Source organism: Podarcis liolepis, assembly GCF_965112155.1.
Source record: "Podarcis liolepis genome assembly, chromosome: 10".
NCBI classification, from domain to species: Eukaryota; Metazoa; Chordata; class Lepidosauria; order Squamata; family Lacertidae; genus Podarcis; species Podarcis liolepis.
The window spans coordinates 1,737,761-1,753,682 of record NC_139562.1 but is presented as its reverse complement, the minus strand read 5'-3'; the positions used below and the strand labels follow the sequence as shown (position 1 = coordinate 1,753,682).

Sequence of the window (15,922 nt, the reverse complement as noted above, 5' to 3'; positions counted from 1 at the left end):
GAGTCACCAGCAGGAGCATCAATAAAGGGAGGGGCCCAGAGCAAACCTGAAGGATATAAATGAGGAAACCATTAAAAATGGCCAGTGAAGCTTTGCAAACTTCCCCATCCCACTTCCCCCCTTTAAAGGAACTTTTTAGCCCAGAAAAAAACACAGCTTGTTCTGTGGAAACCAAACAGGGAACATTTCTCCACCTTTCCATGCCCTGCTTATTTCAGGCTGCCAGCCAAGTCAGGCTGGTAAAGAACCATAAAATTGTAGAGCTGGATGGGACCCCTGAGGGTCATCTAGTCCAACCCCCGGCAATGCCAAGATCACAACCAAAGTATTCCTGGCAGATGGCTACCCAACCTCTGCTTAAAAGCCTCTGCAGCTCTGCAGAGACGACTCTTAATCTCAGGGACATGGGTTCGAACCCCACCTTGGGCAAAAGATCCCTGCATTGCAGTGCGTTGGACTAATAATAATAATAATAATAATAATAATAATAATAATAATAATAATTTATACCCCACCCTCCCCGGCCAAGGCCAGATGATCCTTGGGTCCCTTCCCGCTGTATACCTGGAGGAGCATCTCCACCTCCATCGTTCTGACCGGACACTGAGGTCCAGCTCTGAGGGCCTCCTGGCGGTTTCCTCCCTGCAAGAAACCAAGTTACAGGGAACCAGGCAGAGGGCCTTCTCGGTGGTGGCGCCCGCCCTGTGGAATGCCCTCCTGTCAGATGTCCAAGAAATAAACTACCAGACTTTTAGAAGACATCTGAAGGCAGCTCTGTTTAGGGAAGCTTTTAATGTTTAATAGGTTATTGTATTTTAGTGTTTTGTTGGAAGCATTATTATTATTATTAGTAGTAGTAGTAGTAGTAGTAGTAGTAGTAGTAGTAGTATTTCCCTCTCCAGTGACTGGGCAATTGCAATTGCACTGGGGAAACCGGCTGGTGGGACTCTGTGCAAGTGGGCCTGAGGTCCCCTGTCTGGCCACTGGAGGGCAGCAGAGGCATCCTCTTTCATTTGTCCTTCTACGGACTTTGGGGTGGGGTCCCTGGCATGGTTGGCATTCCTGGGGCACGGAGAACGGGCACAGCACCCAAGGAGCTGTGAGGGGCAGCTTCTTGCCTCTTCAAGTCTTCAGGTGCCAGCTGCCCACTGCAGAGGCTGCAGAGCTGCTACCGGGCCAGCTTCAAGGCGTTACTTACTCCTGGTATAGGAAGTCCTTAACAACTCGGGACCAGTTTAGCCCACCAGTGGCCAATGGACCATCTGTAGAACTGGCCCTGATACAGGGGCCACACAAAACCCCGCTCTGCATTTGTAAGAGCGCAAACCTTTCCTGTTTACACTTTGGAACTCCCTGCCTATGGATACCAGGCAGGCACTGTCAGAAGGTTCACGTATGCTGGCTACAAACCTGCTATGTTTTTAGTTTTTTGCTAACGACAGAAATGAGAGAAAACCCTGCGATGAAAGCAGGAACTGTCCTGTAAATGAGGTACAATTCAGAGGTTGCCCATTGATGTGGCTGCAGCAATAAGGAGGGGAGACATTGCAAGGAGGAAGCTGTTAATCAACATTGCAGGAGACCCTGAGCAAACAGGCTGGGAGGGGAATGTGCTGCTGTTTTTAATCCAGTGTCTGCAGAGGGACGGCCATCCGAAACGTCCTCCCAGATGCAATCCTTCCAGGAAAGACAGGGTACCCCTCCATTCTGCCCTGGTCAGACTTCACAAAGACTCCAGGTCTGGACACTATGGTTGTAGGGAGGGGAATGGAGGAGGGCAGTTGCCCCCCATCAAGTACGGTAAATAAATAAAAAAGTACTTAACTAATTGACCAACTGCATCGCAGGTAACTCGGTTCTGCCCCTACAATAAAGCCTGCCCCCCTAAAATAAACCCCGGCTATAGGTAAAAAAGGGGACGCGGGTGGCGCTGTGGGTTAAATCACAGAGCCGAGGACTTGCTGATCAGAAGGTCGGCGGTTCGAATCCCCGCGACGGGTGAGCTCCCGTTGCTCGGTCCCTGCTCCTGCCAACCTAGCAGATCGAAAGCACATCAAAGAGCAAGTAGATAAATAGGTACGGCTCCGGCAGGAAGGTAAACGGCGTTTCCGTGCGCTGCTCTGGTTCGCCAGAAGCGGCTTAGTCATGCTGGCCACATGACCTGGAAGCTGTACGCCAGCTCCCTCAGCCAGTAAAGCGAGATGAGCGCCGCAACCCGAGTCGGTCACGACTGGACCTAATGGTCAGGGGTCCCTTTACCTTTTTCCTTTATAGGTAAAAAGGCAAAGGACCCCTGGACTGTTAGGTCCAGTCAAAGGCGACTATGGGGTGCAGCACTTATCTCACTTTCAAGCTGAGGGAGCCGGCGTTTGTCCACAGACAGCTTTCTGGGTCATGTGGCCAGCAGGACTAAACTGCTTCTGGTGCAACGGGACACCGTGACGGAAACCAGGGCGCATGGAAACACTGTTTACCTTCCCGCCACAGCAGTACCTATTTATCTACTTGCACTGGCGTGCTTGTGAACTGCGAGGTTGGCAGGAACTGGGACAGAGCAACGGAAGCTCACTCTGTTACGTGGATTTGAACCGCCAACCTTCTGATCTGCAAGCCCAAGAGGCTCAGTGGTTTAGAGCACAGCGCCACCCACATCCCCTGTGCACATGCTGGGCACCACAATTTAAGAAGGGTGTTGACAAGCTGGAAGGTGTGCAGAGGAGGGCAACCAAGAGGATCCAGGGTCTGGAAACCAAGCCTGATGAGGAACGGTTGAAGGAGCTGAGTATGTTTAGCTTGGAAAAGAGGCGTCTGATAAGTGATATGACGGCCTTCTTCAAATATTTGTGGGGCTGCCCCACGGAAGATGGAGCAAGCTGGTTTTTGGATGCTGCAGAGGAGAGGACCCAAAGCAACAGATCCAAATGAGGAACGATCCCTGAGGAAGAACTTCCTGCTGGCGAGAGCTGTTTGACAGTAGAATCATAGAATCATAGAATCCTAGAGTTGGAAGAGACCCCAAGGGCCATCGAGTCCAACCCCCTGCCAAGCAGGAAACACCATCAGAGCACTCCTGACATATGGTTGTCAAGCCTCTGCTTAAAGACCTCCAAAGCAGGAGACTCCACCACACTCCTTGGCAGCAAATCCCACTGTCGAACAGCTCTTACTGTCAGGAAGTTCTTCCTAATGTTTAGGTGGAATCTTCTTTCTTGTAGTTTGGATCCATTGCTCCGTGTCCGCTTCTCTGGAGCAGCAGAAACAACCTTTCTCCCTCCTCTATGTGACATCCTTTTATATATTTGAACATGGCTATCATATCACCCCTTAACCTCCTCTTCTCCAGGCTAAACATGCCCAGCTCCCTTAGCCGTTCCTCATAAGGCATCGTTTCCAGGCCTTTGACCATTTTGGTTGCCCTCCTCTGGACACGTTCCAGTTTGTCAGTGTCCTTCTTGAACTGTGGTGCCCAGAACTGGACACAGTACTCCAGGTGAGGTCTGACCAGAGCAGAATACAGTGGCACTATTACTTCCCTTGATCTAGATGCTATACTCCTATTGATGCAGCCCAGAATTGCATTGGCCTTTTTAGCTGCCATGTCACACTGTTGGCTCATGTCAAGTTTGTGGTCAACCAAGACTCCTAGATCCTTTTCAGTAGAATGGACTCACTTCGAAGGTGGTGGACGCTCCTTCCTTGGAGGTTTCTAAGCAGAGGTTGGATCCTGGAGCTGAGATTCCTGCATTGCAGGGGGCTAGACTAGGTGACCCTTGGGGTATGTCATGATTCTATGATGGCAGAAAGATTTTTCTTGGCTTGCAAACAGTATCCCTGAAGGAGCGTCTCCACCCCCATCGTTCAGCCCAAACACTGAGGTCCAGCTCCGAGGGCCTTCTGGCGGTTCCCTCCCTGTGAGAAGTGAAGCTACGGGGAACCAGGCAAAGGGTCTTCTCGGTGGTGGCACCCGCCCTGTGGAACGCCCTCCCACCAGATGTCAAAGAAATTAACAACTATCTGACTAGAAATAAATAAATAAAAATGTCCAGTAGCACCTTAGAGACCAACTAAGTTTGTTCTGGGTATAAGCTTTCGTGTGCACGCGCACTTCTTCGGATGCGTGCACACAAAAGCTTACACAGTGGTACCTCAGGTTAAGTACTTCATTCGTTCCGGAGGTCTGTTCTTAACCTGAAACTGTTCTTAACCTGAGGCATCACTTTAGCTAATGGGGCCTCCCGCTGCCGCCGCACCACTGGAGCACGATTTCTGTTCTCATCCTGAAGCAAAGTTCTTAACCTGAAGCACTATTTCTGGGTTAGCGGAGTCTGTAACCTGAAGTGTATGTAACCCAAGGTACCACTGTACCCAGAACAAACTTAGTTGGTCTCTAAGGTGCTACTGGACAATTTTTTTATTTATTTCGACTGCGTCAGACCAACACGGCTACCTACCTGAATCTAGAATCATGACTTTTAGAAGACATCTGAAGGCAGCCCTGTTTCGGGAAGTTTTTAATGTTTGAAGTTTTATTTTCTTTTGAATGTTTTGTTGGAAGCCACCCAGAGTGGCTAGGGAAACCCAGCCAGATGAGAGTATAAATAATAATAATAATAATACCGTATTTTTTGCCCTATAGGATGCACCGTCCCATAAGGCGCACCTAGGTTTTTTTTTGGGGGGGGGGAATTAAGGAAAAAAATTATTTCCCCCCCAGGCGTGGGGCTGGGGCGGGGGAAGCCCGAGCTTCCCCCGACCCCAGCCCCCAAACAGGCAGCTCTCTGCAAGCCGTGGGAGCCCAGTGCTGGCTCCCGCTGCTTGCGGAGAGGTCCGTGAAGCCTAGACGCGCTGAGCTCAGCGTGTGCAGGCTTCAGCATGCAGGCAACTCTCCGCAAGCAGCGGGAGCCCAGCGCTGGGCTCCCGTTGCTTGCGGAGAGGTGTGAGAAGCCTGTATTCGCCCCATAGGACGCACACACATTTCCCCTTCATTTTTGGAGGGGGAAAAGTGCGTCCTATATGGCGAAAAATATGGTAATTTCCCCCAAGCAGAGCCAGGCGTTCAAGACAGAAGTCGAGGCAAGGCCCTGGAGCAGAAGGAGCCCAAATCACTCTCCCTCTGTATCGATTCCCCTGCCTCCTTTTGGCCACAGTGACCCATGAACCCCAAAATGTAGTTGGACGCGGTTCTGCTGAACTGGCAAATGGACTTCTGGTGCCTTTGCTCTTGGGGGGACGGCAGAGCACATCAGCCTTAGGCAGGGAGGCCAAATCTCACATTCCTGGCCAAGAGACCCCTCAGGTGTCTCTAGGGCTTCCCCTTTGAGCATCAGTTCCACTCCAAAAGCGGCTTTCAGTGCCAGGGCTCACCCCAAGAAGGAAAGAAAGAGAATGGCCTCTGAGGAAGCACAGAGTGCATTGGTGTCACTGCTGAGTACACACAGCCAGGGTGTACACACTGAAAGTTGTGGCTGCATTAAGAAGCAGCGCCTCCCCTTGCAGGATCAAGCCCCTTTGACAAGGGGTGCTGAGCCCAGGAGCGGCTGGCCTGAGCACCAGGCACGCAATCTGCCTGCCTCGACTTCTCCCTCGAACTCGGGACTCTCCTCGGGGGACATAAATGAAACTCCTGTTTGCAAGCCAAGAAAAACCTTGTGCTTTGGACCTGACCAGCTTTTCCTGCCTGGAAAAAAAGGAAGAAGTGTGTGATGGCAGTTTGGTAGGGGAGCCCAGGAAGCCTCTCCCAATAAGGTTTGCAAGAGTTGGAAATGGAAATTAAATGCAAACCACACGAGCAGAATTTGCTCGGCAAATTTATTTCACTTCCTCTGATATTTTCATACAGCTGGAAAGGAGTCAGGGGAAGAGCTGGCGTAAGTCACGGGTTCGAGATCCGAGTCCCAAGGTTTTTCTCTGTCTCCCGTGGTTTCCTCTGCTCCTTGCTTTGCAGTCAGGCTGAGGTTGGTTTCCTTGACCACAGGAGCAGAGCCGCCTTCTGCTACCAGGCCATCGTGTTTGGCTGCAGTGAGTGCAAGATGCTGCAGCAAAAGTGCTGACAGGGCGAGGCCTTTCCAGCACAGAACACCTGGGCTGCTCAGATGGGCTGCCAATTTGCTGCCCCAGATGTGCCCATGCAGCTGCTAGAATCGGTGGAACTGGCATTGCTACAGGTGACCCATAATCCCCCGCCCGCATTTGTAAGAACTCAGTCACCTCCCCTTTGGAACTCCTTGCCTATTGAGATCAACCATCGTGCGCCTTTTGGCACCTGCTGAAAGCATTCTTGTTTAGACAAGTCCGCCAGACGTTTAGAAACTCGATGTGTGGTTTATTCTAAAGGTAAAGGCAAAGGGACCCCTGACCATTAGGTCCAGTTGTGGCCGACACTGGGGTTGCGGCGCTCATCTCGCTTTATTGGCCGAGGGAGCTGGTGTACAGCTTCCAGGTCATGTGGCCAGCATGACTAAGCCGCTTCTGGCGAACCAGAGCAGCGCATGGAAATGCCATTTACCTTCCCGCCAGAGTGATACCTATTTATCTACTTGCACTTTGAGGTGCTTTTGAACTGCTAGGTTGGCAGGAGAAGGGACCGAGCAACGGGAGCTCACCCCGTCGTGGGGATTCGAACCGCCGACCTTCTGATCGGCAAGCCCTAGGCTCAGTGGTTTAACCCACAGCGCCACCCACGTTCGTGGTTTAATCTACTTTTAGCCTATTATTAGTTCCACTTTTGGAAAGTTTTAAAATAACTGCTGTGAACTTTTCTTACGGATACTTTTATTATTGTTTTCGGAAGCCGCTCAAGTCCCTGCCCCCCCCCCCGGCTCCACCTTAAAGACGAGAGGTGTATAATTTTATGGAACGAGTAATAAATTGATCCATCCAGCTCAGTAGTGCTTACTCTGACTGGCAGTGAATTTTCCAAGCAGGGAATTTCCCCCAGCCCTGCCTGGAGATCCCCTGCCGCTGGGAGTTGCAGCTGGGGACCTTCTGCATGCGGGGCAGCTGTCCTCTCCCTGAGCCATGGCCCTTTCAGAGGGCGGCCCGGATCCTGCACGTGGGTCTCCCAGAATGGGCATCTGTGTGGCAACTTTGAGAACAGGATGTTGCACAAGAGAGGCCACTGGCAGGATCCAGCCCGGGGCTCTTCACATCCGTAAATGAAATTAAAGGGATTCTTGAATGGTGGCAAGTTCTGAAATCATGTGAGGAAGGAATTTAGCTGCAGAGGAAGCCAGTCTGGAATAATTCTGCACCTCGTGGTCAATTAGGCCAATTAACTGCACAGAGATCCTGGCCTCTCCACAAGCGCATGACTTGAGCGCAGGAAAGCATAATAATAATCACAAGAACCATGAAATTGTAGAGTTGGAAGGGACCCCCAAGGGTCATCCAGTCCAATCCTGGATTTAGTGGGAATCTCCTTTCTTGTAACTTGAAGTCCTACCCTCCACAGCAGGAAAGAACAAGTTTGCTCCAGCCTCCATGCGATATTAGGTGATGGATACCATGTCGCTTGGGACACAGGTGGTGCTGTGGGTTAAACCACAGAGCCTAGGACTTCCTGATCAGAAGGTCAGCAGCTCGAATCCCCGCAACAGGGTGAGCTCCCGTTGCTCAGTCCCTGCTCCTGCCAACCTAGCAGTTCGAAATCACGTCAAAGTGCAAGTAGATAAATAGGTACTACTCCGGTGGGAAGGTAAACAGCGTTTCCGTGCGCTGCTCTGGTTTGCCAGAAGCGGCTTAGTCATGCTGGCCACATGACCCGGAAGCTGTACGCCGGCTCCCTCGGCCAATAAAGCAAGATGAGCACTGCAACCCCAGAGTCGGCCACGACTGGACCTAATGGTCAGGGGTCCCTTTACCTTTACTTTTACCATGTCGCTTCTCAGTAATATTAAAGAGACTCTCCCGGCAGTTGTCATGGCTTCTGGTGAATGAAGGTCAACCCTATTATCAGATTGGCGGGGGCGGGGGGGGGCAGTCATGCAAATCCGTTGCAGCAAAACAACAAAGAGTATTTCCAGCACCCGAAACCCTTTTATCACGGCTGAAGATACAGCTCACTTCATCAAGCTGTCCACAAAGCGGGGAGGAGTGATAAATTGCCCCAAAATGCAAATTGTAGCACTGTCTAACAACAGTATATGTGTTTTTTTTTAATTTAAAAAGCATTTCTAAACTTGATTATTGATTTATTTGATCCTTAAGATTTACATCCCACTTGTTTTTAAAAAGGCCCAACAACCTCAAAGCGCTTTTTCAAATGAATAAAGCAATAAAATTATCAGCAGAAGGGTTTTTTAAAAAAATATAAAAACCCAACTATTTAAAACATTCCAAAGATTAAAATAAGCAAGGCAGAGTCCTAGGATATGGTTACCAGGTTTTTTTCAAGGAATCCGGGGACACTTTCTTTTTCTCTTTCCTTTTTTTCCTGAATTCCATGCTTTATTGTTTTAGAAAAGGGTGGCCCAAAGTTCTTGACCTATTTTTGTTTTTTTTGGGGGGGGGAATCCCCAAAGTTGTGGAGTGCACACCTCAACACAAGGCAGGCGGAGGAGCCCATCTACAAACACGCAAATGCAAATTAAAAAAAAGGTGGCGGGTTGTGTGTGGAGAGAGATTGAATAGAGGCGCTCGCTGGTCTTGGGAAAACACGCATTAAAACACACACACAAGGCATGTTAAGTTGTGGGTGAACATATCAGACGACACAGCGATTCTTCAAACAGCTCTTGTTTGTTCACAGGCCAGAACAGAACTGAACTGAAGGGTTCAGCCAGCCTGCTTATATAGAGCTCCACTAGAACGCAACAGTAACCATTTTCTGTAACTATCCAATCACTGAACGTCACTTTCGATCCCTTATTTGCATATGTGGACCTGAACTATCTACAGTATCCCCCTGCTGGCCCAGGGTGAGAACTTCAGTACATAACAAGGCAGCTGAGGGGCTCAGAGCCCGTTGGAGCGCCACAGGCTCTTCTGCTGCGGGCAGCTCTGCGCGAGTTCGGGGTGAGTGTTGATCAAGGAAGTGAGCCAGAACGAAGCTCTCTGGCTTGCGCCTGGGTTTAAATAGCCCCAAGACCAGCCAGCGGATTGGCTGGCTGGAACTTTGATGTGGCCGGGACCTCCAGTGCTACTCACTGCCATGGCGCCCACCATGTTGCCCACCGGAAGTCCCCAGGCATAAATCCGGGGACATTCCGGGGACAGATTGGTGAATCTGGGAACTGTCCCCAGAAACCGGGGACGTCTGGTAACCCTATCCTAGGATTCTGTAAGATGGCTTCTGGGTGTGAGTCCCACGTTGGACAAAAGACTCCTGCCTTGGACTAGATATGGGGTAGGCAACCTAAGGCCCGGGGCCGGATCCAGCCCAATCGCCTTCTCAATCCGGCCCGCGGATGGTCCAGGAATCAGCGTGTTTTTACATGAGTAGAATGTGTCCTTATATTTAAAATGCAACTCTGGGTTATTTGTGGGGTATAGGAATTCGTTCTCTCTTTCCCCCCAAAAAATATAGTCCGGCCCCCCACAAGGTCTGAGGGACAGTGGACCGGCCCCCTGCTGAAAAAGTCTGTTGATCCCTGGGCTAGATGATCCTCACGGTCCCTTCCAGCTCCCCAATCCCAGGATTCACTGGGGAGCTGCCTGCCCATTGACCCCAGTTAAAACCAGTGTTGCTCCGACGTTCCGACCTGGGTTCTCAGACCCTTAAGGCCTTTGCTGGTTCCCCACATTTGGATGCCAAAGAGCTTTCCTTTCCTTGTCAGCCTGTCTGCTTTTGCCCAAAGAGCGGCGCCTGCCTGACCCAAAACCTGCGCTTCCTCTTTGGGGGAGGGGGAGCACAATTGCGGCCGGAGGACGGATGGGGGTTCCTTCGGAGGCCTCCTTGGGCACCAGGAAGCAGGAACCCCCTGCCTTCTTCCTTCCTTTTCCTTTCTCCTTCCTTCCTTCCTTCCTTCCTTCCTCCTTCTCCTTCCTTCCTTCTGTTAACGGAAAAATCTGAGGGCTCTCTTGGACAAAAAGTAAAGACACCAACCAGGATAACTTGGAGCAAAACAGCAGCCTGTAGGCTTGGCCTTTATTGATCTGTTGCAACAGGGTGTTTCCCTCACTAGCAAGAGAGAGGAAAGACCCAGAACAATGGGCTGCAAGACCTTATAAAAACTTTTGAAATTCCCCTCCTCTAGGTCAAGCCCACCCCCAGAAACATCATGCATACATTACAGAAAGGAGGGGTTGACATCATGCATACATTACAGAAGGGGTTGACATCATGCATACATTACAGAAAGGAGGGGTTGACATCATGCATACATTACAGAAGGGGTTGACATCATGCATACATTACAGAAAGGAGGGGTTGAGGGAGGAGTTGTGGTGGTAACCTGAGTGTCCTGTCACCCAGCTGGTTCTTCCTTTCCCCCTCCCCATGAGTACTTTCCAGGTGACAATGGGGAGTTTGCAGTTTCCTGCCCCCAGAGGGAAGATCTGATCATTGTCCTTTGTTTCAGTCTGTTCTGAATCCACTACCATATGCAAGTTCTTTGTCATTATGATTGTCTTCTGTCTGGGGTTATCAGGGCTCCTGTGGATGTGCTGGTATGCTGAAGAGATTATGGCTGACCAGAAACCAAGCCACCCTTCCTTTGATAGTAAAATAAAAATGGAACAGTGCAAATCTGATGTATGGTTGATTTTCTATGAATTTATAACAGAAATGTGGCGTATGTAGTGTGTGAGTGTGAGTGTGTGTGAAGTTTGTGCAAACAGAATGATTGGGGTGGGGGGGTTCCTGCTACAGTTCCCCCCTTCGGAGATAAGATTGCAAAGGTGGCTACTTTGCAATCCTTTTCTCCGCACAATTTAAGGTGGTAAATAATAACCTGGTATTCTCCGTCCCAGATGTGTGTGTCCATGTGAACCTGAAAGGGACTTGGATATCATGCTACTTTAAGGATATTTGCATGGAAATATAATGGTGTAGCAGTGCACTGCTCAGTTACTTGTGGTATTCTAGCACCTTGGAAGAAATATTTTCTCAATAGTGATCTATGCTTTACATTTAGGCAGGAAGGTCCACTAATGACTGAAAAGTGCAGTTTGCTCCCCCCCCCCCGCCATTTGTGTGTTCTCAGGTGTCAAGGTAGCTCTTCTGTGGTCTCACATCGGCATGGTGTCGCAGTAGTGGCAATCCCTGGTGAATCCACTTAGGGCTTTCATATTTATCATGTAGCCTGGCACCCACCACAGTTGGCACAGGTTTCGGACACGTCCTGAGAGAAATGTCTTTGCCTTGGCCAAAATCCATGGGATTTTTATTATTATTACAGGCTCTGGTCTTGCAATCATGGGAGTTGCTCACTTGCACTTTAAGGATCAAAGAGCTAATTGCAGCCTGGATACACTTGCCCAATTCAAATTGAGTCCAATTTGAATTTATGTGCCCATGGTTCTCAACCTTTCAAACCAGTCTGTTAAAGGAAAACCGTTCTTAAAAGGGCACTTTGTCCAAATAAGTCAATTTAACTCTATAAGGGATCATTCCTGCTAAACCAAAGCATGTCTCCTTGGTAAAGCAAGTTTTTTTGCACATTTTGAAATGGATAGGGAAAATTGGCAGAGTGCCAGGTGGGACAATGAAATGTGGTTATCTAAACATTGGACTACACAATAGTGTGAGCTATCAGAAAGTATAAAATGCATGAGAATTGGTGTGCAAGCAATAAGACATTAAACATAAAAATTACACACAAAAATACCCCCCTTGTGGAAGTAACACACTGTCAGACACATTTCAACATTCCTACATAATAACACTTAATACAAAACAAACTAATTAAATATCAGTTGCATATCTTGACACAATTGTGATCTTTTACGCATGTATCCTTTGAATTCTGGAGCACAGAGGCTTGAGGTTCAAGTGAAAAGATGTCCTTGCAAGTCAACTCCACCCCCCTTTGTCAGGCCCACTCCCCTGGCAGTCTATATCCTTTGAAAGAGATAGCTGTGGGCACTTGAAAACTCTGGTGTCTTGTGATGACGGAAGAACTGAGTTGAGGGGTTGTTGCTGCTTTTCATCATTGCACATCTGTATAGGTGATATCCTGTAAGGGGCAGGGTTTTGGGGCTTAAAGACAGTTAGAAAAGGAAGGGGTAAAAGGCAAAAGGATGTCCTCCAGTTTCCATGGGAAGCTGCAAATAATAAAAATCTTAGCGGATTAAGCGTTTCATTCATTCCAATATTATTATCACATTTTCCTATAACTACTGTTATTATCTGCCAAGTTCATTTGCTTTCCTTCACTTTGGAGAGAAAGAGAACTGTAAAAAATACAAAGGTTAAGAATACAAAAGAAAGCAAAAAATTAGATTACCAGTCAGATGAAAACAAACTTGACACAAAGACATCAGATTTAGAAAAGAATTATTATTAAATATATTATCAAAACCACGCAGATTACTACTAGACTGAAAAAAATGGGAAAACCATGGGGAAAAAAACTTTAAATTCACCATGTGCTATTTGATAAAAGAACTTCATGAAACTGACTTTCAACATGTGATGAACATGTCCCCAAAGTAAAACACACACACACAAAATGACCTATTAGGAACCAAATAAATAAATGCTAAAACACACAATTAATAAGTAACCTGAAGTAATCTGTTTTGGCATTCTAACATCCCAAATGAAAATGAAATAGTGTTGCTTGATGTGACAACATCAACTGTAATGTTAATACTGGGAAATGAGTTAATACCAAGAAAATGAATGGCAATTTAAAGTTGTGCAGGTACCTTGCACTAGCCAAAATGACAGAATAAGAAATGCTCAGGCAAAAAGGTAAACAAATACCATTCCACAAACAATGTTTGGTTGTGGAAGTCACTAATATAGCATGGATTCAGACTTGTTTCACAGAACAGAAAGAAAGTTGCTGTGGGAGGAAAAAGGGACAAACACTTTGTTATCGGGGTTCACATATCCTGTTAAAAGGGAAAATTATTTCATGTGAGAAGCTTGTCAGGAAATGCTGTTCCTAAAATTCCCATTGAGGGGGGGGGATGCTTTGATATTTACCTGTGAAAAGAATTTGGCATGTTAAGATTTGAAACCTGGAAGGCTCTTGGCTTTTGATGGGCTAGTTTTTTGTTTTTTGTTTTTTTTTTAAGCCTTTTGTCTTACGTAGCCTCTGGAGCAAAGAAACATTTAGGGTGATTTCCCTCAATGGTTCAAAGTTTTTGCATTTGGATAAATTTCTCTCTGTAGTACTTTCCAGGTGACAATGGGGAGTTTGCAGTTTCCTGCCCCCAGAGGGAAGATCTGATCATTGTCCTTTGTTTCAGTCTGTTCTGAATCCACTACCATATGCAAGTTCTTTGTCATTATGATTGTCTTCTGTCTGGGGTTATCAGGGCTCCTGTGGATGTGCTGGTATGCTGAAGAGATTATGGCTGACCAGAAACCAAGCCACCCTTCCTTTGATAGTAAAATAAAAATGGAACAGTGCAAATCTGATGTATGGTTGATTTTCTATGAATTTATAACAGAAATGTGGCGTATGTAGTGTGTGAGTGTGAGTGTGTGTGAAGTTTGTGCAAACAGAATGATTGGGGTGGGGGGGTTCCTGCTACACTTCCTTCCTTCCTTCCTTTTCCTTCCATCCTTCTCCTTTTCCTCTTTCTCTCCTTCCTTTTCCTTCCTTCTCCCCCCTCCCTCCCTTCTCCTTCTTTACTTTTCCTCCCTCCCCATCCTCCTTCCTTCTTCCTTCTCCTCCCTTCTTTTTCCTCCCCCCTTTTCTTTCCTTCCCATCCTCCTTCCATCTCCTCCTTCCTTCCTTCTTTCCTCCCTCCCTCCTTCCTTTTCCCTTTCCTTTCCCTTTCTCCTTCCTTCCTTCCTTTTCCATCCATCCTTCTTCCTTTTCCTCTTTCTCTCCTTCCTTCTTTCCTCCCTCCCTCCCTCCCTCCTTCCTTTTCCCTTTCCCTCCCTCCCTCCCTTCCTTCCTTCCTTCCTTCCTTCCTTCCTTCCTTCCTTCCTTCCTTCCTTCCTTCCTTCCTTCCTTCCTTCCTTCCTTCCTTCCTTCCTTCCTTTTCCATCCATCCTTCTTCCTTTTCCTCTTTCTCTCCTTCCTTTTCCTCCCTCCCTCCCTTCCTCCCCATCCTCCTTCCTTCTCCTCCTCCTTCCCTCCCTCCTTCGCCGGAGGGAGGAGCCGCCCGCCCGGGCTGTCCTCGCCCCGCGCCCCGCGCTCCGCCCTCCTCTTCCTCTTGGGCGCCGCTTGGTGGCTCCGCTGCGCGGCGGCGGCGGCGCAGAGAGCGCGGGGCGGGCGCCGAGCGCAGCCAACGGCGGACCGAGGAAGCCGCCCGCCCGCCCGCCTGCTCGCCCGCCCGCCCGCCCGCCGGACGACGACGACGAGGAAGCGGCGGCGGAGGCGAGCCCGGCCCGGCGGCGGCGCCATGGGCGAAGGCGAGCCGCTCAGGTAGGCGCGCCAGGGGGAGCGCACGGCCGGGGAGGAGGCGAGGCAGGAAGCGGGCCGGGCCGGGCCGGGGCGGCGGCTGCTGCTGCTGGTGGCATCGGCGGCCCCTGGGCGCCCCGGGTGCCCGAGCACCCACCCAACTCCCCGGACAGGCGCCGTGCGCCCTCGTCCGTGCGCCCTCGTCCGTGCGCCAGGCAGGGCCAGCCCCGCCGCCTGGCCCCCGCGGCTCCTTGGCTGGACAGGCGGCCCCCGAGCATGTGCAGAGCGCTGACGGCCTCTCTTCTCTCTCCCTTGCCTCCGCAGCATGGCCGACTACCTGATCAGCGGCGGCACCGGCTACGTCCCCGAGGACGGCCTGACGGCGCAGCAGCTCTTCGCCATCGCCGACGGACTCACCTACAAGTAAGGGGGGCAAGGGGGCGGGGCCTCCCCCCACGTGGCTCACAGCTGGGTCCCTCCGCATGCACCCTGCCTGGGGGCCCCCCCGGAAGATGACACCCCAAGGAAAAGGGTCCCCGGCTAGGAAGGGCGTCTCCGCACCACCTGTCCAAGCGCCAGGCGCGGATGGAGACGGCTGGCATCGCCCCATGGCAAGGAGCCCCTTCCCTGCATGGATGGCAGGGGTCCTCCTCCTGTCCCCAAGGAGATCCTGCCCCACACCTTCCGCTGCATCCCTTTTCCTTCCCCCCAGCAGTCAACCCCAACCTAGTGCCCAACCTGAACCTCCAAATCAGAATCTCTGGCCAGGCCCTGCAAAGAGCAGATGGCGCAGGGCAGAAATGTCCTTCTCATTTCCCTCTCTGAAATGTGGCAGCCACCTGGGGGACCCCTTGGTTGGCTCTGCTGAACGGTTCGGCCAGTGGACCTCTGCAATTGCCAACAGGGCCTGCCTTGCTTTTCCTGCACGGAAATCTGTGAAATGGGCTGCTGGTCACTCTCTGCGCTTGCAGGAGACCCCGCTGTTTGTTCGGATTTGGGTGCAGGGACGTTAGGCAGCGTTGGCCGTTCAATGCAATTTCATTCCAGTCCGTTTGTGGGGAGGTTACTTGGAGTTGCATCAACGCAAGCGTCATCCCTCCCTGCCTTTCCAAAGTGTTTTTTTCCTTATCGCTTTCCTTTTCTTGCAAAAAGAGTGAATCTTTGGGGGAAGCAGGTTTGTTGCGCAAAACCTCCTAGTCAACTCTTAATTGAGGAACCTGGTGACAGCCTTGGGAGGAGGAATTTGCTGAGCTTTTGGGGTTGGCGGGTAGGTGGGTAGAGGGCAAAAATATTCCGAATGGGCTGCCTCTACCACCTCCTCTTCCTGGGTCTGGCTGGGAGCATCTTCCCCCTCCATCACGGTCCGGGTCTTGGAGTGAATTTGCATGGAAAGGGTTTCTCCTATCCAAATTTCGGGTTACAACCTCCAGAGCCCGATACTGTCAGGCCTGGGCTGTCTG

At 50.1% G+C, this 15,922-nt stretch overlaps 1 protein-coding gene across 7 annotated transcripts in view; it reads left to right on the top strand.

Annotated features, from left to right (window-relative positions):
• Positions 1–15,922, top strand: part of IMPDH1 (inosine monophosphate dehydrogenase 1) — a 67,003-nt gene that overhangs the window by 11,970 nt on the left and 39,111 nt on the right. For 4 of the 7 annotated variants that reach the window (XM_083461217.1, XM_083461214.1, XM_083461215.1 and 1 more), the window contains exon 2: positions 14,787–14,885. In XM_083461217.1, the coding sequence (XP_083317343.1) occupies positions 14,787–14,885 (99 nt within the window). Of the gene's footprint in view, positions 1–14,315; positions 14,487–14,786; positions 14,886–15,922 lie in introns of those variants that run through there. The other 3 variants (XM_083461220.1, XM_083461219.1, XM_083461218.1) reach the window with 3 other exon arrangements.